This window comes from Dasypus novemcinctus, chromosome 10, assembly GCF_030445035.2.
Source record: "Dasypus novemcinctus isolate mDasNov1 chromosome 10, mDasNov1.1.hap2, whole genome shotgun sequence".
Lineage (NCBI taxonomy): Eukaryota > Metazoa > Chordata > Mammalia > Cingulata > Dasypodidae > Dasypus > Dasypus novemcinctus.
In genome coordinates this window covers 65472789-65499861 of record NC_080682.1, presented here as the reverse complement: position 1 = coordinate 65499861, position 27073 = coordinate 65472789, and the positions used below count along the sequence as shown (strand labels likewise).

The window sequence follows — 27073 nt, the reverse complement described above, 5'->3', positions numbered from 1 at the left end:
TTTTTTTTAAAGATTTATTTTTATTTATTTATCTATTTATCTCCCCTTCTTCGCCCCCCCCCCCCCCCAGTTGTCTGTTCTCTTTGCTGCGTGTTCTTCTTTGTCCACTTCTGTTGTTGTCAGCGGCATGGGAATCTGTGTTTCTTTTTGTTGCATCATCTTGTTGTGTCAGCTCTCCATGTGTGCAGTGCCATTCCTTGGCAGGCTGAACTTTCTTTCACGCAGGGCGGCTCTCCTTAGGGGGTGCACTCCTTGCGCATGGGCTCCCCTACGCGGGGGACACCCCTGTGTGGCAGGGCACTCCTTGCACGCATCAGCACTGTGTGTGGGCCAGCTCCACATGGGTCAAGGAGGCCCGAGGTTTTAACTGTGGACCTCCCATGTAGTAGATCGACGCCCTATCCATTGGGCCAAGTCCGCTTCCCTACATGCTCACTTTTGTGACTAACTTTGAGACACAAAATTCCTGTCATATAATTGACGGGACTAAAAAGAAAAAAATAATCATATGTAATATGACCTAAATATAAAACTAATTTTTTTCTTTCTATTAAGCTTCAGTTACAGAATAAATACTTGTTTTTCTTATCTCTTTGAATAGGTACTGAAATATTCTCATACTAATTGCCAACTTTAAGAATATTTGTTATTGTGAATTGAGATTTCGAAGGTTATTAGAATCTGAAGGAAATTTTTCTTCCATGGAGATAGTCTGCTTAGTTTTCTCAGCAACCCAGGGATTGAGTATATTGCATGGTCAAAAAAGAACATGTCCCCTTGATTCTACATGCTCATTTTAAAGAGCTGGTCTTTACTTCCTAATTAATCAGATAACAACCCTTACATCAGCAGCTATAACCACCTCTTTTGTTTCAAAAGGATCATGCCACAAAAGGGAGTGAAAAACTCTCCAGCACCCTCTATACTCTCTTTGCATTGTACATGAAAACTTAAAATAGAGAGCTCCCCATTCTTGCAGAGAGTCTATGTATGTACTTGAACATGGAGACTCTGTTACACTACAAGGAGCAGAATTGGTTTGGTGCAGAGGCCATTCATACAGAGCCTTGTCAAAAAGCAAAATCCATTCTTGTTTTTTTTTTTTCTATTAGCAAGAAATATACACAAGAACTATGCCTAACCCCTATGTGACATTTTAACCCTGTCTCTAAGATTTACCCATCCTTCACCACATTGTTGAACCCCCAGAAGTGGGAGTCAAGGATAAGAGTCAGACAAGGACTAAGGGTATTTTTTTTCAACATTACTTGATAGTTTATAAAAAGAGCTAGTAGGTTTTTTTTTCAGGACTTCTTTAGAATGTCCTGGCTGTATCAAAGCTGCCAGATCAAAATAGCTTCAGAGTAGCTCTATCAAAAGTGGCATCAGAGCAACCAAGCAAAACATAATGAGGTTTCCTTTCCTGGAGCATCCAGGTTCATACCTGATGCACAGGTGGGAAAATAGAGTGCAAAGATTTCATATGTGTATGAAGTCAGTTTCTATTCTGTTCTGCCTGCCAATGTGAAATGGACTTATTGGCTTTCAGTAAAATGTCTTGGGAGTTTTGATCAAATGAATACAAGTATCACAAATGCCTGTGAGTTTATGAATGCATAACTCACTTCATTTTGACTCTGTGCCATATTGATGTTTTTCAATGTATCCTTTTCTTTCCCAAATTATAATTCATTCATTATTCCTACTCAGTTTCTTCACTGTTGTTGGTATAAACTTCATCATAATATCTGAAGGATCTAAAGTGTCTCCATGGGATAAGGCTACCCTTGCCCTGTCAGTGATTCTTAGAGAGGAAACTTAGAGCCTGAGCAGTATATGGCCTAGTCCAATGCTCTTAGCAGATGCCACTAATAAGGAAGTTGTTCCCACAGCCATCTGCCTAGTTTGGGGTTGCACTTATAAACTCTAGATAAGCTTCTCTTCCTCTTGCCTTTTTTCATTGCCTCCCATATTTCCAAGTAGAAAACATATAAACACATGCACAGAACTAATATGAAAATAAGTCTATTTTAATACTGGATATATTGTAGAAATGCCAAAAAAACCTACAAAAAAAAAGCCAAAAAATCTGTGTACTATATCATTACTTATTAAAAATCATTACTTATTTATCTCCATATAATTAAAAACCTTTTTAACATTTAACTTCTTAAGCTAAAGTATCACAGAATCATTCAGTTTTAATGCTAGACAGGCCTGTCTAAAGTTGGTGTCTTAAAATATTTAAAAACCTTGAAATTGTTTGAGGATAATTTTAAGAAAATAAGGAAGATCTATTTAAAGGAAATATTATTGCATCCTTTTCCTTTTCATATTTGTTTCAGTATAGTTGCTACATCAGGAATAAAGGAAAATATACTTTTTTTTGTTCTTGGAAAGAATAATTTTCTGTAGTGACACTAAAAATACATTTCTACTTTTTTTCAAGCAAGATAAATGCAGGCTTTCTTCAGTGAGTGAAAAGATTTCATTTCTTACAAACTAGGCTTACTTTTCCTTGCAGCCCAGGAATGGATTTTGTAACATTGGCAGTTGGACTGCAAATCTCCAATTTAGAAAATTCCAAAGTGTGGCAATTTCAAGAAATAAATTGGATTACTTTATTTGCTGACTTCACTTTTACCAAGCCTACAAATGAAAGGATAAATTTAGCCTGCCATGTTTGTAACTGTCTGCACATCAGGAACTTTGCCAGACAAATATAATATATATATGATAGCTGATGAAAAAACTATTATCTCTCACTTCTGGTTCTGCTTTGCTTCTTGAAAATGGCAGAACATAAAACTAAACAACCTTAGTTTGGCAGCAGAAGTTGTCTTCATCATATCTGTATGTCTTCATTTAAATCCTACTTACTTCTATAGGAAAAAAAAGATAGTGTTTTATTTTCATGTTGCTATGTATATTTCTGTTGATTTGCCAAATTTTTAGCTGAGCAAATTAGATAGTGTTTAAGTTCTACTCCATTCAATAAATTCTGTAACTTTATTTTCTTTCTTCCCAAAATTCTGTATTTCTCTGTCTGTAACTTTGCTCTTAATCAAGAGGGCAGTATAGTATTGACATTAAGAGCACTAGAATGATAGTAGAAAACAGCTGGGTGTGACTTTTGATTCTAGGCCTTGCTAAGGTCTGTGGTCTTAAACAACTTACTTAACTTTTTGTGCCCTGAACAATAAGGATAATAAGAGTATCTACCTACCTCCTCAAGTAGTTCAGTGTTATATGAAAGACAATGTCATATTTTACATATTAACTCACTTCATCTTCATAAGGTTCCCTTGAAAGTGTTGAAAATAACTATAAAAAGAAGCCTTGAGAGTCTCCTTGACCATTTTGAACAGTATATCAGGTGAGAAAACATACAGAGTTCTATTAATGAAACCTGAAATCCCTTTCTCCTTTTCTACCACTGGCTTTCAAGTTTCCATGCATACTGCTAATTGCATAGAGAAGACTGATATTGAACAGGGTATAGAGGGAAAAGATTTTATAGCTTATCCCTTCTTACCAACAACTTAGTTGGCTCCTTTCGTCGTCTCGGTCTGGGTTACAGAAATAACATGGCCTGTTTCCCCAGCCCACTCTGCTGGGTAGTCTCTTTGACACCCACATTCATCCATCCTTCCTCATTGTCTACAGGATAAAGTCTAAGTCTTCAGTGGGGCCTTCCCATCATTCCACAATGTGGTCGCCCCTACATAAGGATGAGTATTCTTACTCTTTGAACACTTTCCCAAGCTCTGCCTGCCTCCCAAATCCCTTATTCCATTCTTTCTGTCTGGCCAAACTTCACCCAACCATCCTGCAAGGTCTACTCACATGCAATGAAGCCCTTTACCACTGATTCCACATATATTTATCTTTATTTATCCATAAGCCAGACCATAAAATATAGATAGTAAAGAAAGTAAGCCTGAGTAAATAGACAAAATAACACTAAACCTTGAGTCCATAATATAAAAATGGAAGTATATATATTTTTCAAAAAAACCTTGTTAGAATTTGTTAGTATAGGAAGTGAAGAGGTATTATATGTCAAGAAAGCTAGTTACCTGTAAAACCACATGGTGTTATAAGAAGCTCTCAGGTTTTGAAATCAACAGAGCTGGCTTCAACTCTCTTCTCTATCAACTTGGCTTAGTTTCATAAGTTATCTGAGCCTCACTTTTTCCATATGCGAAAGAAGCAAGCCTCACAACTTTGCACAGTGCCTGGCACACTGTAGACACTCAATTCCTGTTAGTTGCTTTCCCTCTCCCCTTTTCCTTCTAGTTAGAATGTCATGGGAAGCAGTTGTGGCTCAACTGATAGAGCATCTGCCTACCACATGGAGGATCCAGGGTTCAATCCCCAGGGCATCCTGACCCATGTGGTAAGCTGGCCCATGGACAGTGCTGCCGCGCGCAAAGAGTGCCATGCCACGCAGAGATGTCCCCCATGTAAGGGTGTCCCACGCACAAGGAGTGCACCCTGCAAGGAGAACCTCCCCATGTGAAAACAGCACAGCCCACCCAGGAGTGGCGCTGCACACATGGAGAGCTGATGCAGCAAGATGACGCAACAACAACAACAGCAACAGCAACAACAAAAAGCAACACAGTTCCCTGGTGCCGCGTGACAAGAATGCAAACAGACACAGAAGAACACACAGCGAATGGACACAGAGAGCAGACAACAGGATGGGGTGGAAGGGGAGAGAAAAAAAATTAAAAAAAAAAAAAGTATCATGAACATAAGAGCAGAGGCTCAGTATAGAGCATTTGGGTAAGGACAAGGGGAGAGATAAACAGCAGTAGCATTATAATTTCTCATCCTTGAGCTCCCGTTACATGAAGAATATACATGTAATACTGCTGGTTAAAAACATGAGAGTGGCTCAGAGGTGAAACATTGCTATAAAATGGACTTCAGCCATCCAGACATTAGTTTAACTTCTGGCCAAATTATGTCTACCTGGTAGACAGTTTCATTTAAATAAAGTTAAAAGAGACAGCAAGGGAAGTGTACATGGCTCAACTGATAGAGTGTCCACCTACCATATGGAGGGTCCAAAGTTCAATACCTAGGGCCTCCTGACCCGTGTGGTAAGCTGGCCCATGTGCAGTGCTGCTGCGCACAAGGAGTGCCCTGCCACACAGGAGCACCCCAGTGTAGGAGGACCCCACGTGCAAGGAGTGTGCCACAAGGAGAACTGCCCAACGTGAGAAAAGCACAGCCCACCCAGGAGTGGCACCACATACACAGAGAGCTGAAACAGCAAGATGCTACAACAAAAAAGAGATGCAATTTCCCATGCCACCTGACAATGCAAGTGGATGCAGAAGAACACACAGTGAATGGACACAGAGAGCAGACAACAGAGGGAAGGGGAGAGAAATAAATAAATTAAATCTTTAAAAAAAAAAAGAGAGACAGCAAAAAGTATGGCCACTATGAACATACTTCTAAACAAAGAGGTAGAAATCTTTGGGGGAGCCAGAATGATCAGCAAACTTAAGAGGAGGCAGGTGTGTTATCTATTAGTGAAAGATGGCCAAAACTGAAAATGATAGTCATCATCAGACATATATATCACACGTGCTAGATACTGGAAAAGAAAAATTCCAGACCCAAACTAGGTAAAATCTCATGAACATATAAGAACTGATAATCTCAACAAGGAAGATAAATGGCAAGTATCTAAAGAGATCAATGCCCAGATGGGAGGAAGTAAAGGACTTCTAAGCTACAACTTCCACGCAGCCTAACGGGAAGTTTCTTGCTCAAAATAAAGTAAGCAAGAAAAATATATCATGGACAACCAAAAAGAAGCTCTGTGAAATGACTTACTTGGAGAAATAAGGAAAATTGAGGAAAACTAGGAGAAAGATTAATCTTCTGATCAGAGCAATTTGTGTAAAATAAGCCTGATCCACTCACAACCTTCCCCATCTTGACTGATGGCAACTCCATCCCTCCAGTAGTAGGATCATCTTCGACCTCTCTTTGTCTCTCACACTACATATGCAATTTATAAAAAGAAAAATTCTGATAGCTCTACCACAAAAATAATCCAGCATCCAACCACATCTCACCACCTCCACTACTAACTCTTTATCTAAACTACCATAATATGGCTTCTTCTTCCTCTACCCCTTCTCCTACTCCTGTCCCTCTCTTCCTTCTTCACATTTTTTAAGCATTTGCTATATTCCAGGCACTGATCTCAAGGGTGAATATTTATTGCCTTGTTTAATCCTAGCAATAACTCCATGAAGGCAGCATTATTATCATAACCATTTTATACATACGAGAAATAAACCTGTGAAAGTTTAAGTAACTATTCCAAAATCAAAATGCCAAGAAATGGGAGAGCCAAGATTTGATTAAAGAGCATTTGTACTATTAAATATGATCCTATCCTCCTTGTCTATGTGCTCATAGAAATGTGTGTGGGCTCCTCTAGCTCTGTCCTTACCAATATTTCACTGAGTGATCATTGTGTGTTTAACATGTTCCTTACTAGGCAGTTGATATCTAGGAAAATAGCTAATATTGATAACATATCTCATTTTTTGAGTATCAACCATGCATTATACTTTTATTCAGCAAATATTTATTGAGGTTTCCTGTGTACTAGAAACTTTTCTGGGTGCTTGGGATTCATCATGAACAAAACAGAAGGTCCCCGCCTATAAGGAGATTACATTTTTGTAGAGAAAGAAACTAATACATTTACAATTACATCTACATTTTAGCTTGCTAAAGGTTGTCAAGGCAAAATATCAGAAATGGGTTGGCTTTTATAATGGAGATTTATTAACTTACAAGCTTACAGTTCTGAGGCTGTGAAAATGTCCAAATCAAGGTTCTATCAGGTAATGCTTTTCTCCCTGAAGACTGGCCACTGGTAATTCTGGACTTCTCTCTCACATAGCAAGTCACGTGGCAGCTTCTTTTTTATCCTCTGGGTTTTGTCACTTTCATTGTCTGGCTGCTCCATCTGTGGCTTTCTCTGTCAGCTTCAGTGAGCTCTCTCTAAGCTGCTGTGTCTTTTTTCTCTCTGTATGTCTCTCTCTATTCATCACATTTATAAAGAACGTTAGTAAAAGGATTAAGACCTACCCTGGGTCATGCCTTACTGAAGGAGTCTAATCAGAAGCCCTTAACTGAAGTGATTTAATCAAAAGTCCCACCTACTATAGGTGCACACCCACAGGAATGGATTAGCTCTAAAGACAAGACTTTTTCTGGGATAAATATAGTCTCAAACTACCATAATCTATAATACATCAAGTATCAATATGTTCTGTGAAGTGAAATAAAATAGTGTAAGGGGACTGAGAAGGTTGAGGCTGCTATTTTCATATGGGCTGGTCAGGGAAAGCCTCTGTAATAATTGAGAAGATGCCAGTAGGGAGCAAAGAAACATACCATTTGTACATTTGGTGGCAAGAGTTGTCCAGGCAAAGATAACAGCAAACTCAAAAACCCTAAGGTCAGAGCTTTCTGATTTCTGATGGAAATGAATCATAGGGAAACCTGTGCTGAAACAGGGTTACCAGTTAGAAGACTATTACAATAAACTAGGCAATAAATGATAGTGGTTTGGACCAGGATGATACCAATGGAGATATGAAGAGGAGGCTTCACTCTAAAGAAGTTTCGAAAGAATTGCAGTTAAGATTTGCTGATAGTTTGGATATAAGGTGTGAGAAAAAAAGAAGGGTCAAAGATTTTTTCCAGAGTTTTGACTTAAGTAGGTTAAAGAATGGAGGTGCTTATTTGAATCTCCATTCATCAGTGTCTTAGGTTAGTTTCCCCAGGAGCAGACCATGAGATGATTTGTTTCCAAGTGGTTGATTATGGTGGGTTTTCAGGAGAAAGTGGTAAAGGGTGGAGGAAGCAGGAGAAGAAAGGGGAAATGCCCCAAAAGGATACAATTTTTTAGGAGGTACCAGGGATTGAACCCAGGACCTCATACATGGAAGGCGGATGTTTGACCACACTCTCCCCAAAATGATACAATTTTGATTATAATTTCAAATGAAGTTGCAGCTTTTATCTGGTGCCGCAAGGAGTTCTGGAACCAAACTGACCCACCTCAAAACAAGAGAGCTGAGCTCCCAAACTCCTAGACCCCTCCCAGGCACTTCTAGTCCCAGAACCCAGGAGTAATCCTCTGCAAGTGTACAGAAGCTGAAGGTTAAGTACTCAGAGCTAGTTAAGGGGACCCAAAGAGATCTGGGCAGAAGGAATGTGTGATGGCATATGTTGTTTACTAAAAGATCATGTAATTATGAAAACTATGAACTTACCATTGGATTTGACCATAGGTACATCATTGGTGACATTGGCAAGAGCTGTTTCTGGAAAGTGGTTGAATACAAAAATATCCTTAGTTGGTTTAAAGAGAAACTAGGAGATAAAGAAATGGAGACAATGAATATAAAGTTTTGCCTACACTACTCTTGCTTTGAAATAGTAGTAGGATGGTAGCAGGAAGGAAATTATTTCCAACATATTTATATACTAATGGAAACAATCTCTCCAGAAGAGAGGGGACAGTGCAGGAGTAATGGCCACAAATAAGCAAAAAGGGATGGGGTACAGTACTCAAGTAAAGAGTATGATCTTAGGTAGAAATGAGGACAGAAAGTAGGCATGTGTAAGAACACAGACACAGGAAAGTTAGTGGATATGGTGGTGGAAGAGTATGGAAGTTCTCTTCTGCATCCTATTGTATAAGGGGCATAAGAAGCAAAGTCTTCAGCTGAGACTGAGTAGGAGAAAGAAGTGTGGGAGGGTTGAGAATAGAGAACATGAGAAACCAGCTAGGGAATGGAATATACAGTTGACTATATTTTAGTAGTCATGCAACAAAAGTAAAGTCAGGTATCAAAGTATGTTTTTCTCCAGCCGTGTTCAGTGGCTTTTGGTTCAAGTGCAGATTTAATCAAGCACCAGACACGCTATGTTATATCCTTCGTAGATGTCATCTCATTTCAATCTCTCAATGATTCTATGGGGCAAATGTTTTTCATCCCATATTTTCCAGATGAAAAAGCTGAACTTAGAGAATTTATGACTTTCTGAAGGGCAAGCAGATGAGAAATATCAATATTCAGATTCTAATCCAGATCTGTAACTTCAAACATTGGATATAATCCAATATATTCTCAGAATATATTCTCTGATGCAATGTCCCTGTTAGAACAGGCCTGCATCCTTATTTCTGTAAATGCTAGTAAATTCTCACTGGGTTAGGTTCTGAAATAGGAGCATGAATACAGAAGGAGAAGGCTTGGTTAAAAGGTAATTCCTGTGGATTTTGGTTAACTGAAAAGTTCATGAGTCAGCAGAGGTGACATGCCAAAAGAGTTTAATTATATTTGGGCTGCATGAATAAAAATGTAGGTTGAGCCAGACCACACCTGTGGTATTATGCCTGTCATGGGACATCACAAACTGGAACACATCAATCAAAGGAAAGCAGGGAGGATGGTGGTAGGTTTGGGAGTGATAAAGCATAAAGAAATATGGGGCAGGAAGAGGCTACTTAGCTTAGAAAAGAAAAATTTAGCAGAGGGGCTGTCTTTATACATATTTCCAAGAATGTGTGTGATTCTGGAACACCTAATTAAGGTTAAAAGAAAGATGACGGAGTTAGATTGTGCCCCAGCATGAGGAGTAAGCTTACGTCAGATGGAGCTTTTTGAAGCCATTATTTCCTGTGCCACATGAAGGAGTGTGCTGTGTAATTGAAGAGGATCAAAAGGGCATCCTATAACCTTTTTATGAGTGTCATAGGGGATAGTCACAGAACGGACAAAGAATTATTTGTTTTCCCTGCCAACTCTGAGCAAGTCTGGGATAATAATCTCTTTTCTTGCCATCCTTTGGTACGTAATGTCCTTGACCACACAATTCTTTTTCTCAGTCTATGGAATAAAACTGTCTGGGTGGGATCTCAGCTCTGACACATATTAGATGTTGACATTGGACAAGCTCCTTGTGTTTATCTCCTTATCTATGAAATGGGAATAACAATAAAACCTCTCTTAGATGGTTTTTGTGAGGATTTCATGAATTATTCCATATAAGTGCTTAGAAGAATGCAGGAAAATTGTAAGTGTTCAATAAACGTTAGCTTACATTAATTTTTTTTTTTTTAGTTATTTACCCATACACTGCCATTTACTATCACTTCATTGTTTTATGTGTTCTTGTTTTCTCCAATTGCCTAAGGGCTGAACAAATAGAATATACTCAGTTACTAATAGTACAAAATGAAAATCCATTTCTCTCCTTCAAGCTTTTATGCCTTCTCAGGGAGACTTAGAGTCTAATGGTGTTATTGCCTAGAAAAAAGATTTTATGGACTTCTCACTCTTTTAAAATACTAAGATGTACTCAGATACAATAATATTTTTCAGAGGTTGTTTCTAGTCTCTAGTAATCATTAGGAAATAAGCAAAGATTTGTTAAGGCTAGAGAACATTATTTTTCTGAAAACTTAGGAGTTGCCAACCCTGGGGCACCTTCAGGGACAAAGGAGAGGAGGAGGGGCACTGTGCTTCCTGTTCTCCTGCCTGGAAATTCTTCTCTCTGCCCTTTGCATGACTGGCTCCTCTCTCCTTCAGGATTTGGCTTAAATACCATTCCCTAATGAGAACTTCCTTGACTCCCTGTTTCAATAGGTTCCCCTCTCCAATCCCAGCAACTGTTTATCAGTGTACCCTATTTGTTCCCCCAGAACTCCTGCCACAATTTTTATTTTTATGTATTTATTTGTTCGATTGCTTGTTTATTCACTTTTTCCCCTTCAAGGGCAGGAACCACATGTTCATTTTTCCATGTTCAAGGAAGCACATGTTCAAGGAAGTATTTATTAGCAAGGCTACCAACAAATGTGTTGAATATGTGAAAGATCTTTTCAACATATATGTAAGCAATGTGACTGAGGTATGTAGTGATGTGGGGAGCAGAGAGGAAGGACATCTAACCCACTTCAACAGGGTATAAAAGGAATTTTCTAGCCTAGAATAAACTAAGGAAGCAAAATATATTATATACTACCAAAAAAGGGGGATTTGTAAAGTAGTTTACTTGAAAGAAAAAGTGGTGAAATCAGGGGAAAGATGAGTCCTCTGATTGGAACAGGTGGTTGAAAATAAACTTATTTCTCACACAGCCATCCCCATCTTAGCTGACGGCAACTCCATCTCTCCAGGAGCAGGGGCATCCTTGACTCCTATTTCTCACATTACACATTCAATTTAATAAAACTCTTGTCAGCACTATCATAAAAATAACCCGAAATCCAGCCATACTCACAACCTCCACTACTACTCCACCTTTGGCAGATCCAGAAGGTTTCCTGAGGAGGGCATATGCAGAGACTAGCAAGGCCCACAAGAACCCGCCCCAGCACTCTTCCCTGCATGCCAGGAGCTTCCAAATGCAAGGCTGTCACTCTGCTGGAAGGCTGTCTCTGCCTAAAGGAGCACACTTCGTGGTATACAGGAAAGCCCAGAGAGCCCCAGAAATGAAGGTCTTGTGGAACAGCCCTCAACTGAAGAAGGATGGGCATTGGTAGCTTGTGCACCAATGGGTGGGACAACTCTGAAACATGTTCTACAGTGTCTCCAAGAGTCCCCAGCATTCCTGGGCTCATTACCAAAAGCAGTAGCCCATTCATTAAAACACCCTGCCAAAGCTTTCACTCCCATCTCACTTCCCCACCTCCTATTAGGGCTGTAAGGGACTTATAGCTCCATAATAATTTGCTTGCATTTAAGACCATGTCTTGGGGTCAGCTTCTGGAAAATTTCTACCTACAAAAAAGAGATGAGTGGCCAGAGTCTTGCAAGACATGTTGAGTTCACTAGGCAAGAAGTGGAATATCATCCAAAAAGGGCAGAAAAACCTTGCGCAGAGAGAGGGGAATCAAAGCCCATTTCCACTCAGGCACCTTTCTTCTACTAAGGAATCAGTTTTTGGTTTTTAGTGGGTCCCCAGAAGGTATTTATAGAAAAATATATTAAGAGATTGGCTGATCCCTTGCACATTGAATAGGCCATTTCCGGGCCAACAGCACAGTTTGGTGCAGGTGGACAGAAAGTCCCAGACTTGTAAAATAACACATTGCAACCCAGTGTGCTGCACTCATGAACATTTAACTAAAGAGCTTCTTTGTGTCTTTTCCTTTTTGAAATACAGCTCAAGATCTAGGAATGTGATGCTTAACCCTGAGAAGGGAACCTTACAAATGGTCCCTTGAAAGTTAGCATGTAGCCTGTGCATAAATTTTATGATGTGTGAAGCACATGTTCAAGGAAGTATTTATTAGTAAGGGCATGAGTTAAATTGGAAAGGGTGGTTCATACCTTAAATATTCCGTCATTTTCCATGCTGTTTAAATATCCAGACCGAAGTGTGAAAATTAAATTTGTTTTTAATGTATGCTCTTGACAAATGATTTACTCCCCTCAAATGTGTTTTCTTTTGGGGCCCCCAATAGTTATGTTTTGCAGTTGGGGGTAGAGAGAAACTGGGAAATGCTTTTAAATTAAACTTTGGATGTTAAAATTTTTATGTAGATATCACAGAATGATTTTTCAGGGATTTGGTGAAATGTCATTTATTTCTTCCTAACTATGAGAGTGTTTTACATTCAGGGACATTATGATGAATTTGGAAATTGGTTAGGCCCAGCACTGTCTCTGAAAATCACACTTGGCATGACTGAGTGTGTGAGTGTCTCATATTTAGCCTGCGGGTTCTGCGATGCAATGTGGCCCTTGGTCTCCGATTTCAGTAAAGCTCCTGCCAGGGCACTCCATATGAGCACTATGGTACAAAAATTATAAACTTTGGAGAACTTAAAAACCATTGTAACCACACTGTAGTCGTAAAATCCTATAAATCAACATTATTTATAGTACAGATTATGCCTTCTTGATTTATAGTAGAGACTCTGTGTGAATATGGTTAACTTTGCACATGTAAAGAGTAACACATTTGTTGAAAGAATCTAACTCTCCATTGATTTAGAACAAAGGATTTTGTGAGTTTGAGCATGTGTGTATGTGTGGTACTCTATAACAGAAACATGACTCATGTAGAAACAAAACTATTAAAATATGCTCTACAGAGAGAGAATGTGCCCTGAACACATCCTTCTTGAATCCTCAAAGTACTCAGAATACAAACTCAAGGTCTTCAAAACACTTACATCTTGCAAAAATGTTTTTTCTATCTCTATTTATTATAGTTCCCTGCCACACGGTCACGAAATTCTTTGGAAAGTGATGACAGTCTTACATTAAACCCAAAAGGCATGGACTGCTAGATTTTATACCGGCATAATTTAAGAAGAGAAGCTAGCTTGATTTTTAAATACTCAAAGTCTAGATTCACTTCAGGAAAGTGACTAGCACTGTTGCTGCAGGGTTGTGCAATGAAACCTGCTCTGAATGTTTTTTCTGCATTTAAAATCCTGACTAGGAGCCAAGGTTTATCTTTAAACACCCATGCTTGAACAAGTTCAGACAGAGTGTTCCTAATTGCAACTTGCTCTGTTTTCCTTTTTATCTAGTAGATTTCCTTTATAAGGGACAGAATAAGCTATGGACATTCAGATACTGGGCATAAAAGTGCTTATGACGACAGTATTTCAAGGCATCCAGAAATGTTTATTTTATGGGTACTTGTTAAAAGTACAGACTCTGGAATCAGTCACCTGGTTTTGATTAACTAGTTCTACAAATCATTAGCTGCATTTGAGCTTCTGTTCCCTTCTCTATAAAATGGGGATACTGAAAGTGCCCACACCTTACATTTATTACGGTGATTAAAAGAAATAATGTATGGAAAGCACCCAGAAAGTACTCAGTAAATATTAGCTATTATGATCACAGTTATCATGTGCTGGGCACTGTATTAGGCTCCTTATGTATCTCATTGCAGAGTCACAAAATTATATTTGTCTGCAAGGAAAATGTAATTGTGGATATTTTATAAATTAAAAGACTGCCTGAGGCTCAAAGAAAGGCTAAATTATTGGTTGTTAAGGGGTAGGATGATGATTCCAACCCAGAACCTCTGTGCCTCCAAAAAGTACTTCTCTGTATGCACGCTATTCAATACAGTACCAGTCACATGTGGCTGTTTAAACTAAATAAAATTAAATTAAATTAAATGAGTTAAAAACTTAGTTTCTCAGTTACAATAGCCACATGTCAAGCATCAATAGTCATATGTAACCAGTAACTACCATATTATACAGTTCAGAAGTCCAGATGATATTTCCATCATCACAGACTGTTCTCCTGGAGAGCTACAGTCTATACTATACTCCCTCTCTAGGCTGATTTACTCTCAATAGGACTTAAGATTTTTTTTGTCTAAAATTATAGTGAGCATGCATTAATAAATTACTTAACCCCTTGTAATAAAGACAACATATTTGCCATAGATAGACATGTAGACAATAATTCTATCCAACAGTCTACATAGAAATGGAAAACATCCTTGGCCAAATCATCACATGCCCAAGACCTGAGAAAATCCTTAACTACAGTTTAGACATCCCTTTTGTTCAATGATAAGAACTAATGGCAATGGAAAATCCTAAAGCCATGTGAAAATACCAGGTGAGTCTCTAACATCCCATCTACCTCTAATATCCTATTGGATCTTGGTTTCTATTTGGGGTGACCCAATAAGCTTAAGATTATTTTCAATATCTCATTTACATTTGTAAATGTAATCCACTTGGGTGTAAGTTTTGGAAAGAGGAGATGGTGATTTGTTTTTTATGTTCTTAACATTACTGTTTTTGACCAGGAAATTTTTATTCTAACTAGAAACCAAAAAAATTTTTTTAAATTAAAAAAATAAATATTGGGAAACGGACTTTGGCCCAGTGGTTAGGGCGCCGTCTACCACATGGGAGGTCCGCTGTTCAAGCCCCGGGCCTTCTTGACCCGTGTGGAGCTGGCCATGCGCAGCGCTGATGCGCGCAAGGAGTGCCGTGCCACGCAAGGGTGTCCCCCACGTGGGGGAGCCCCACGCGCAAGGAGTGCGCCCGTGAGGAAAAGCCGCCCAGCGTGAAAAGAAAGAGCAGCCTGCCCAGGAATGGCGCCGCCCACACTTCCCGTGCCGCTGACGACAACAGAAGCGGACAAAGAAACAGGACAAAGAAACAAGACGCAGCAAATAGACACCAAGAACAGACAACCAGGGGAGGGGGGGGAAATTAAATAAATAAATAAATCTTTTTTTAAAAATAAATAAATAAATAAATAAATAAATAAATATTGAAAATGTCTCTTTTAAAATGTCTTGTAAACCCAAATAATCTTCCAAAATGCAAACTGTAAGCACAACAAGAGCAGAAGAGTAACAACTGAGTTTGAGTTAGCAGGCTATGAAGGGGTGACAGACTGAGCAACAGTGCAGAAAGGAGCAACAGAGAATAGACAATAGGTGAACAATGTTGTGCTACAGAGAGTGACAATGTGAGGAATACATAATCACATTTGGACCACAGAGATTTCAATGCAACTATTTAGGAAACTTCTGGGTCAAATACTAAAACACAGGAGGAATGTACGAGCCTTCTTTGTGAGCATGCCCAGCATGTTGGCATGGAAACAAGAAAGCACAGGAGCTCTGTAGTCACCTCACAATGGATGGCTGTCATGTCTAAGATGCAAAGAAATTTTTCTTTCTGGTCCCTGGATACATCATATATTGTTTATCCATGTTTTCCTTAACTGTGGAGGACTGCAATTGTTAGTCCAAAATCCCCAAAGAAACCCCTTAACAAAATAAACTGCAGTAGCAGTAACACAGGTTTGCTGGAATGCTTCCTTCCTTCTATCTTGGCCTATGATTTTATTCTGGGCATGCCCAACAAGAATGATTAAGATTTATCAATCTGCTTGATAAATAGGCCAGCACAGACTTCAGTCCCATGGTCACAAGCAAGTGTCATTAAATACTCAGTTCACCAAGGTTGACCACCTCCATTGTCATAGGATGATGCAGCATCTGCAGACGTGCTGCGCTGTCTGCTACCCCCTCCTGATGGGGGTGGACTGACAGGTGTGAAGTAGGCATGGAGCCAAATAACCTTTTTAATTAGGGGATTGAGAAGCAATGTTTATATCATCCTTTTTTTTTTTTTTTTGGACCATTTTGGTTGGAATTAGATATTACAATCTGGGGACTTCCAATGAAGTGTTCAAATATGAGTGGCAAAGTAACCCAATATTCAAAATAAAGCTGAGTATATGTCCCTTTGGAGACACATTCTTTCATATAAAACCAAACTTGTTGATTTTAGAAGAAGAAATAGTTGAGGCATAAGGGACAGATGTGGAGAACTTTATACATATAAAGGAGTAGCTGGGGATCATAGAAAGAACACTAGATAAAGGATCAGAATGTCTGGATTCAATTCCTGCCTGCCCTATTGTATCAGTCAGGAATAGCTGTAGCTGTAAGTTAACAACAACAGCAGCAACATACCATGATAGATTGAACAAATCATTTTGGGGGGATTTTTACCTAACCTAACAAGAAGTCTAAAGTTGCATGCCTTCTGGTATTGGTTAAGTGACACAAAAAAATGCCACAAAATGGCTGCTACATCTCCAGCCATCAAATCCTCATTCAATAAATACTGAGGAGGCATGGAGAAGGAGTTGTACTTTCATCAAGAGAGCAGAGTCTTCCCAAGAGTGCCACAATACTCTTTAATTTTAGTTCATTAACAGATCTATGTCACATGGCTAGTCCAAGTTGAAAAGTGACTCAGAAGAGGGAACTAGGAATCAGGAGTTGGGGCAGCCTTCTTCCATCTTCCTTAATAGAAAGTCTTCCCTCTTCCTTACTAGAAATATGAATTTAGTAATGTCTTTTAGCCTTATAATATTCAATTGGCTCATCTTTATTTGGAAAATTATAAAAAACCTACATACCCGCACAAAATTTCAAAGTTCTAATACTATATAAAATTATCAAAAGTTACATATCTTTAAGTCATTTAATAGGAAGGCAAATTCCTGAATTCATAAAGTCTAAATGGACATACCTCCCATTTTATTAATTTTGATACTTATTAGTTCGGGTGGAAAAATATAAAAACTAAGAGAGCACAATTTGAAGTCAGACTGTCCTTTGACCTCTGTGTGCCTCATTTTCCCTATTAGTAAAGTGGGGTGATAATACTAGATGTGCCTGATATGACTGAGAAATAAATGAGATATTCTTGTAAAATGCATCTCGAGTATTGTGCATTTTCAGTAAGTATTTGTCTTCTTACTTTGTGATATATACAGGTATAACTTAGTGTGTTAAAAACTGCTGGCAGCAATATACCAGAAATGGGTTAGCTTTTACCAATGGGGATTTATTTGGTTAAAAACTTGCAATTCTGAGACTATGAAAGTCAAGGCATCATCAAGAGATGCTTACTTCCAGAGCTGCAGCTGTGGTCCGTCGGCACATAGCGACCTCCACTCATCTCTTCCCTCTCCTCCCAGCCTTGTTTCTTTCAGCTTCAGATTGTTCCTTTGTGGCTTTTCTCTATCCCAGTTCATTGATTTCAACTACCAGAGGCTTCTCTCTGTCTCTGTGAATTTTTTCTGTATCCACAGCTTTTTATTCACCCACTTATAAAGGACTCAAATAAGAGAATTAAGAAACACCTTGGGTCATGCAATCTAATCAAAGGTCCTAAACTGAAGTGATTTAATCAACACGGCCCAATTAGAATATATTTACATGCACAGAAATAGATTAACCTCAAGAACAGAATTTTCTGGGGTCCACAACAGACTCAAAGTGCCACAAGCCTTTTGCATATTCGAGAAGTATTTGTATTCTTACTCTGTGATATAAATAGGTACAACTTAGCTCTATATCTTTTGCTATACAACCACATAACCACAAACTCAATGGCTTAAAACAACATACACTGGTTATCTCACAATCTCTGTGGGTCAGGAATAAGGCATGGCTTAACTGTGTCTTCTGCTTCAGAGTTTACAAAGCTGCAATCAATGTATTAGCTGGGACTATGGTCTCAACTAGGGTTCATCTGGGGAAAGACCCGCTTCCAAGCTCCCATGGTTTTGGCAGCATACATTTCCATGCAGGTAGCCAGGCTGAGGGCCTCCATTTCTTGCTGGCTATCAGCTGTAAGTACCCTCAGTTCCTTGCCATACGGATCCCTCTGTACCACGGCACACAGATCAGCTTGCTTCCTCAGAGTTAGTAAGGCAAAGGGTCTTCTCACAAGACAGGAATTAAAATCTTATGTAATATAATCAGGTACACATTATCATGTTGGATTTATCACCTTTGCTGTGTCCTATTGGTTAGAAGCAAATTACAGGTCCCTCTGCATTCAAGAGAAGGAGACCACACAAAACCATGGACATCAGTGGTAAAGAGCATGTGGGGCCACTTTAGAGTCTGTCTGCCACAGGAATTGAAGGTTTCATATTTTTCTTTTCTTTTCCTTCACGCTTTTAAATGGAGTCAGCATAGCTACCACAACTTTAAAACTAGTTGTATGAAGCATACTGAATAAAACAAACTGCCTAATTCAATTAAATGCAGTGTAGAACTTTTCATCAAAGACTCTACACCGTGTAGAACTCATCTATGAATTCTATGAAGTAAATGCTGGGTTGAATTTACTTTGATTTATACTGATGCATTGCTTCCTGGTTCCATTTCTCTGAGCCTTTCTCATAAACAAGAGCAAAGGTCATCTTTTCATCCTCATTCGTGAAAGGATGGAAGAAATGGAAGAAGTTATTATTGAATCAATAATATTAGCTTGGTGGCCAAATATTGGGCCCTTTCATAGGACCCTTTCCCTTAAAAAAAAAAAAAAAAAGAAATATAAAGAAATATAAGTTATAAATCAGGAATAAAATGTAAAAGTATCTTAATTTTCCAGGGCTGCTGTAACAAAGTACACAGCCTGGTTGGCTTGAACAACAGGAATTTTTTGTGTCTCACAATTTTGAAGTCTAGGAGTCCAAGATCAAGATGTCAGCAGGACTGTGTCTTCTTCAAAGTCTGTAGCATTCTGGTGGTGGCTTCCTGGCAATCCATAACTCAGTCTCTGCCTCCATTATATAGCAGTCTTTCTCCCCCTTCTTATCCTCCTCCTATGTCAAAATTTCCTCTGCTTATAAAGATTACAGTTATCTTGGATTGATTCGTTCTGGCCTCACCTTAACAAGTAACACCTACAAAGATCCTGTTTATAATGGGTTCACTTCCACAGGTCCAGGGGTGAGGACTTGAACATGTCTTCAGAGGGAACACGATACAATCCATCACACCGCCCTGGGTATGAGGGAGAAGGGTGGGAATAGGGAACTCTAACGAAGTGCCCCAAAATTAGTCCACTGTTATGAAATTGTGACAGACCAAGATTCAACCTCCAGCTTTTCTATTATCATCTGTAGGAATCTGGGTAGTAATTTATTTCTCTGGGCTTCAAGTGTCTCATCATTATACTGGGTATAATAATATCTACCTCTAAAAATTGTGAGAATTAAATAAAGAATAAATAATACTGGTGAAGCTCATAGTAAATTCAAGTCTTTTCCTCCTCCTCTTTCCTTCGTATTTTGTTATTGCTGTAATATGGAAGGCAGCTAAAATCCTTGCAGATGTGAGGGAGATACGAATTTTAAACAAACAAACAAAAAATATGCTAATGGTAAAAGTAAGTTCTTGAGATGGAAGGGACTGTGTGATCCAAGTTTAGAAAAAAGACCCTTGCCCATGCGTGCCTTTACTTGGAATTCCCTTTGTCCCAACTCACCCATACATTTTCTGTTCATTACTCCAGAGTTAGTTTAAATGGTATCACTTTCCATCCTTGACCTCTTCTGTGGTTTACCTCTGTGGTATCCTGAACATACCTCAACTATAGCATCTACTAATGTGTTTCAATTGTCATCTTACATGTTCAACTCCCCCCTAGACTGTGAGCTTCTTGATACCTTGTACCTATCACCATGCTTGAGACATGATAAAATATTATGCTTATTGAAAGGATAAGGCAACGAATTATTCTTGGGTACCTAATATGATCAAGGCATACTATCAACCTATATGTTAAAACACAAACCCTCAAACATAACCATTATCTCAAAACTTTAATACCTCATTGTCTGTTACTGCTTTAATTAACCTGCATATTTAGCCAACAATGTGACCAGTATGCTGACCTGCCCCTTTTGCCAAAGTGATTTGGTTAATATTAAAAGTTAAGATTTTCTTAAATGTAGGAAGCACTCAGTAGGAAATGCTAGTAAAGAAAAAAGATCGGGAAAGATTATTTCTTTCAGTTCTGGTTAGTCCCACATAAAGTAAGAAATTAGATGTATATAAGCTAGACTTTACAAGAAGATACAGTAAATAACTTGTATTGAATTGTGGAATGTATTCAGTCCTAAAGAATATTAACATAGTCCAAAAGAATTAATGATACCACAAGGGAGGGCTAATTTACACTTTGCAATTTGGGTCCTGGAAATTCTGGCTCTTTATGTAGGCTGCTATGTTTAATAACCCAAGAAATTTGGCAATATATGCATTTACAGCCTGATTAGCTCCCACACACATACCAACTCACCTCGACAAACGTACTTATGCGATAAGCTGATGAAAGAGCAGGTAGTGGCTCCCTGTACTTACATGTATTGATTCACTACCAAAGCCACTATCTGACCCCTAAGGAATGCCTGTTTCTTCAGAATCAGGTATGCTGGCATCAAAAAGGGAGTGATTTCTAGTCCAAAGCTACTACAAGAGGACACTGACCCATTCTTCATTCTTAAAATGGAGTCTTTTGGGTTGTTTTCTGTAAAGTGATATATATATATATGCCCCAGTCAGAAAAACAAAAGTATCGCTCAGGAGAATATTGAGATGGCCAGTTCTCATTCTGTCTCTTGTTTGTAAGATTTGCCCTTCCTAACATGTGAAAGATACTAACAAGAGATCAAGAAATCCAACAGATTAGCTAGAGTTAGGTCTTCCTTGAGTGTAGTCATTAATATCTGAGTTGTTTACCTAGGCAACTTAGAATTCCTCTATGTTCTACATCCTTTAGAAGAGTCTGATGTGTGAGCCAATTATTCTTTATATTTTTCTTTCTGTTTAATTTTTTTCAAGTCAACTTTTATATGAGCATTTAATCATTGGGAATCAGAAAGGTAAAGAAAGTCTCTTTTGCCCTATCTCCTATGGCATTGCCAGCAAAGGGTTTAGGCATCCCAGACCATATCCTCATCTTTTCTTCCTAATAGCCAGTTCTTGCTGTCTCCAAAGAACACTTTGACCCCAGAAAAAGCTCCTCATCAGGCAAAGTAAAAGGGAAAAGGAGCAGTACCTATCATGAAAAACAGTCCCTCCTTAGAAATTGGCATATGCTGTTTTACTCCACCACTGATTTTATCATCTCTTTGGAACTGAGAAATATAACTTGACTGTCAACACACAGCACCCCAGGGTTATTTCTCAGTAGTGTATTAGTTTGCTAGGCTGCCAAAATGTAATATACCAGAACTGGCTTCACCTTATTTGCTTGCAAGCTTACAGTTCTGAGGCTGTGGAAAAGTACAAATCAAAGCATCATCAGATGATGCCTTCTAACTGAAGACTGGCTACCAGTTATTCTGGACTCCTCTGTCATATGGCAAGGCATATGGCAATGTCTGCTGGTCTCTCCCTTCTCTTACAAGTTTTGTTGCTTTAGCTTCTGGCTTCCTCTGGCTTTCTCTTTCTATTCCTCTGAATTCATCCTGTTTATAAAGGACTAGAGTAAGTGGATTAAGACCTTCCTTGGGCCATGCCTTACTGAAGTAATCTAATGGTAAGGCCCTTAACTGAAGTAGCCTAATCGAAAGATCCTCCCTACAATAGGTCTGCACCACAGGAATTGATTAACTTTGAGAACACAATCTTCTGGAGTCTATCCAGCTTCAAACCATCCACAGGAATGGATTAACTTTAAGAACATAATTTACTGGGGTCCATCCAGCTTCAAACCATCACAAGTGTCTAGGTTGAAAACCTAAGGACATATTCATCCATAAATTAAACCGCACTCCCTCAACAAATGGGCCAGGCACAGATGTGGGTAGGAAGCATATGGTAGACTGACATGACTCTGGGGAATCAAATCCTGGTGACTTGGAATTTTCTAGAATGAGTGAAACTTAATAAACGTCATGATAAATCAAAGATCACCTCCAATGAATTAGTCCTTTCTCTGAGGTTACCATTGTATATAAAAGCAATTTAATTACATCTGGTATCCCCATTTTCTTAATTCACAGAATGTCAGTACTGGGGCTCAGAGCTCCAGCTACCAACTCTGAATTTTGAAGATGTTTTAAAAAACGATGAACATGCATACCAGTGGCTCTCCACCCTGAAGGAAGTAGGCATAGTTCGACTCACAGGAGCATCTGACAAACGAGGAGAAGTTTTAAAACTTGGGAAAAGGATCGGTTTTCTTTATCTCACATTTTATGGGTGAGTCACAAATCATTGCATTCCACCAGCATACATAAATTTCAATATATCTCCCAGAGGAAAAACTCCTTGCACAGGAGATATCGAAATTTCCATAATGTCTAAGCAGGAAGCCAGACGGGAAGACCAGGATAGAAGTGGGATTTTTGAGAGAATGAATGGAATTTTTACAGAGCCTAAAGCCCAAAGGCATCAGCCTAGTAATATGTGGGATGAAAGACTATGTTTCTCCAAGCTTTTTATAAAATACCTGGCTTTATAAAAGTTAAGTTTCTTTGAAGTTTTACCTCCTCAGATTTGGTGCAAAATAAGATTGGGTCCTGGGGAATTGAAACCAGGCATCAAATGTGTTTTTAAAAAAGAAAGCATGAGAAAACCAAGTCTATGCACTTCAACAAGTAGCAGAAAATATAACTGATTTTAACTTTGGGAACAGAGAGTTTTGCATAAAACTTGCCTGGGAGATAACATTAATTATGGATAGTGGAATATTAACAGGAAACACTTATCTAGAAATGGGAGAATGACTGTATTCCAAATCTAGGTGGAGTCCCCTCATGTAAAATGGCTATAATTATAATTCAACTCATAGAGTAGAGAGCACTGGATGTGAAAGGGACTTTCAAAATCCAAAGTTTGCCAATTCGTGACACACAGGCTATATTCAGATATTTTTTATTTGCTTGTTTTTTGTTTTGTTGTTTGGTTTGTTTGTTTTTGGCCCACATGTGAAAGAAAATGGAATTAGTTTCTTTACATTAAAATCTGGATTTCTAACTTTTCCTGAAAAATCAAATTCAGCCAAAGCTGAACTTGAATTCCTGCATGCCAACAATCTGCTGGACATAAGTAGAGACTGTCCCTTGAAGAAACCATATGCTCACACTCCAGTTTTCCAAAGTTCTACCCAAAGACGGACAAGAGCCCTGTCAGCCTTTGAGTTGACCCCCATGGCCTGGAGCAAGACCTTGTCTGGGGAGAAACAGAGGATCAGAAATATCCAGTTACTGGCCCAGATCATCTGAGCAAGTGTATTCATGGCAGAAGGAACTGCTCGAAACCAGCCTTCCCCACCTAAGAACTTAATTTTATCATTAGCCAGAACTGTGTGGTATAAAATTTGTATCTCCCTACATCTTCAAGGACATCCTCTGCCTATGAATTACCGCAATAACAAAAGACAAAGGAAAGAGGAGGAAAAGACTTGGAACTAGTAAGAAATTCACTGCACTATTTGTTCTTTAATTCTCACAACAACATTCTGAAGTAGACATTATTATCTCCAGTTTACTGATAAGAAATTAAATTACTTCCCAAGTTCCTACAGAGTAGCTTAAAGGACCTGGAGTTTCATTCTGGGTCTGCCCTATCAATGGATTTCCTAGTCAACTGCACTATCAACAATGTGCAGTAAACACATGGAAATGATGCTTTCAGGCACCAGAGTAAAACAGAACATTTCAAAATAAAATTCTCTTTTAATTTTTTACTTGATGTTTGTTTTCTGATGACAGATCCTTCATATCTACTCCAACACATTTTCACAATTTCATGACAATAGCCAAATTTGGTGGCTCTTTGTAGGACTTCCGTAATTCCCACCTCACCCACCATGCTAAGGGTCAGAATCTTATTCCTGATATATGATTTGGGTTTTGTTTTCACAGGCTAAAGTCCTATGAAAGAGTCCAATAATTTGGCCAGTGATTGAATATTGTGAAATTTATTGGAATAAATACTAAAGGTCTATTGTCAAAATAAATCACACCTCCTACTACTATTACATTTCCTTTGTCCAAGTCCTTCCCATTTGTGTTAGTCAGCCAAAAGGGGTGCTGATGCAAAGTACCAGAACTCTGTTGGCTTTCATAAAGAGTATTTATTATTTGGGGTAGAAACTTGCTGTCACAAGTCCCTAAAAGTACAACTCAAAGTACCATAAGAGGTACTTTCTCATCCAAAGTCTGTTGCCATGTGTTGACACAAGATGGCAGGTGACATCTGTGAGGGTTCAGCCTTCCTTCTTCCTCTTAAGGCTCCATGGTCCCAGCTTCTTCTGATCTCAGTTGGTCTCTTTCCCCAGGGCTCATTTCTTTCTGGGCTCAGCTGCTCCATTCTCTTCACAAGGTCCGCTATAGATGATCAAGCTCATCTCTCTTCCCAGGGCCTCTGTCATGTCTAATGAGCTCTCTCTATTCCTCTGTGTTCTTCTCTGTGTGTCTACATCCCTGTGAGAGTGTTTTCTCAGCCCACCTGTTGGCAGACACTCAATGCAGAGTTGCATTCTAAAGACATGGTTGAATCAAACCCCTAATCTCAACATCATTTAAACAGATATCTCAGCTGAACCTAATATAATCAAAAGGTTATCAAGTCCAGAGGCACAGACCAATTTACAAACATAATCTATATTCCTTTTTGGAATTAATAAATAATGTCAAACTGCCATACCATCTAAACAGGTAGGTTTAGTCTACCCTATCTCACCTTCTTGAGATGATTACTTTACTTCCATGATACTCTCAAACTATACTACATACTAAGTAATGCCTTTCTTTAACACTTTCCTTCCACCCTCATCGCTGATTATCAAGATTTCTCTTTTTTTTTTTCTTTCTGAAAACTTTTAATTCCCTCTCTCAAGAACTTATATAGGAAAATTATTTTGGGCTCTTTTGTATTTTTACTTTTGTTTGCTTGCATGCTTGCTTACTTTTTTATTATTTTGTTAAGGGAATGAGAAAAGTTAATATTTTCCCCAGTAGCTCTTAACTTATCATCATTTCCTGCTCTCTCCATAATAATGTGAGAAAGTGATATTGAAGTTTGGATAATGTGAAGTTTAAACGAAAGGATATTTAGAACAGCAGTTCTCAACCTAGGTTGCACATTGGAATAGGCAATTTTTAAAATACTGATGTTGGGTCTCATCCCCAGAGAGTCTTTTTTAACTAGAACTAGGATTTGCCCTGGGTATCAGGACTTCTTAAAGCTCTGCAGGTGATTCCCATTTGTAGCCAGAGTTAAGAAGCACTGATTGAGGGAAGCCAATGTGGCTCAAGCAATTGGGCTCCCATCTACCATATGGGGGGTCCAAGGTTTGGTTCCTGGGGCTTCCTGGTGAAGGCAAAGCTGGCTTGCACTGTAGAGAGCTGGCCCATGCCATGGAGAGCTGACCCATGCCATGAACTGACAAAACAAAAAAGAGACACAGAAGAAAGACAATGAGAGAAACAGGGAGCTGAAGTGGCTCAAGCGATTGCCTCTTTCCCACATCAGAGGTCCCAGGATCAGTTCCCAGTGTCTCCTAAAAAGAAGACAAGGAGAGAAAACAAACAGACACAGAAAGAATGCACAACAAATGGACAGAGAGCAGACAAGGAGTGCAGGTGACAGGGGGTGGGGAGGGTGATAAAGAAAAGAAAAGAAAAGAAATCTTAAAAAAAAAAAAAAAAGAAGCACTGATTGAGAAGAAGGGATACTTCAAGAGAAGGCAGGTCTCAGCTGGGATTGAACTTGGGTGTTTTACCTCCTTTAAACTCTAACAATTATGTACACTAAATGGCAGTTATCAAGTTCTCCCTTCTACTGTGGTTATGCTGGGACATGACATATCTTACTAACAGGTTCAGCAGCTGCTTAAAATAAGGTCCTCCTCTGTCATATCTTTGTTTCCCCACTGGCAAAGTGCCTTACTCTCATTTGATAAATAAGTGGTTGTTGAGGTAGTGAACGGAAAAAATAAATGAAGGCAATATATAATAAAGAAAAGAGACCGCCCAGGATAGAAGAGAGATATAGGAAAGTGGGATCAGGTTAAAGGTAAATTTTTCTTTCTGTGGAAAATATTCAAGGAGACTGGTGGCTGCTCTTGCTCAGATGCCAGAACAATAAAAGTTTGGCTACACATTAGACATGCTTCCCTTGGGAAGCTAATATGCACCTAGCACTTTTCCATTCAAGTAGTGTTACTTGTTTGTGGAATTTTAAATACATAGCTCTAAAATGAGAATGAGAATATTTTGGGGTTTTGGCTGTCATCTCAGTTGTTAAATGGGTGTTGGGTGAACAGAAACAGATTCCAGCATCTCACGTGGTTTTGGTATATAGAGGGCAAGGAATAGATGTTTAATGAGCAAATGCATGCCTACATGTTTTTAAAGAACTGCAATATAACAAATAAATAAAAATAATTCTTAGAGCATCTCACAAATATAAAATTATGTATCATTAAATAAAATGGTAATATTAATAGCTTTAAGGACAAAAGTGCACATCATTTATCACATCTGTACTTTGTCAGATGATTGTCATTGGCTTTTATCAGTACATCATCTGGAGAATATTTTTGTCATGCAACAAAGTGAAACTCTCAATAACCTTACCGCCTTGACAATGATGGAAAGCTTTCCAGGGAGAAAAGAATAAGAGCTGGTAAAGAAACTCTGCTGTCAATTTTTTCAAATTTATGTAGACTTGGAGC

At 38.7% G+C, this 27073-nt stretch overlaps 1 protein-coding gene across 5 annotated transcripts in view; it reads left to right on the top strand.

Moving 5' to 3' along the window:
- BBOX1 (gamma-butyrobetaine hydroxylase 1) overlaps positions 1-27073 on the top strand; it is a 75791-nt gene that overhangs the window by 15713 nt on the left and 33005 nt on the right. For all 5 annotated transcript variants that reach the window (XM_058305621.2, XM_058305622.1, XM_058305618.1 and 2 more), the window contains one exon: positions 22392-22590. In XM_058305621.2, the coding sequence (XP_058161604.1) occupies positions 22392-22590 (199 nt within the window). The remainder of the gene's footprint in view (positions 1-22391; positions 22591-27073) is intronic.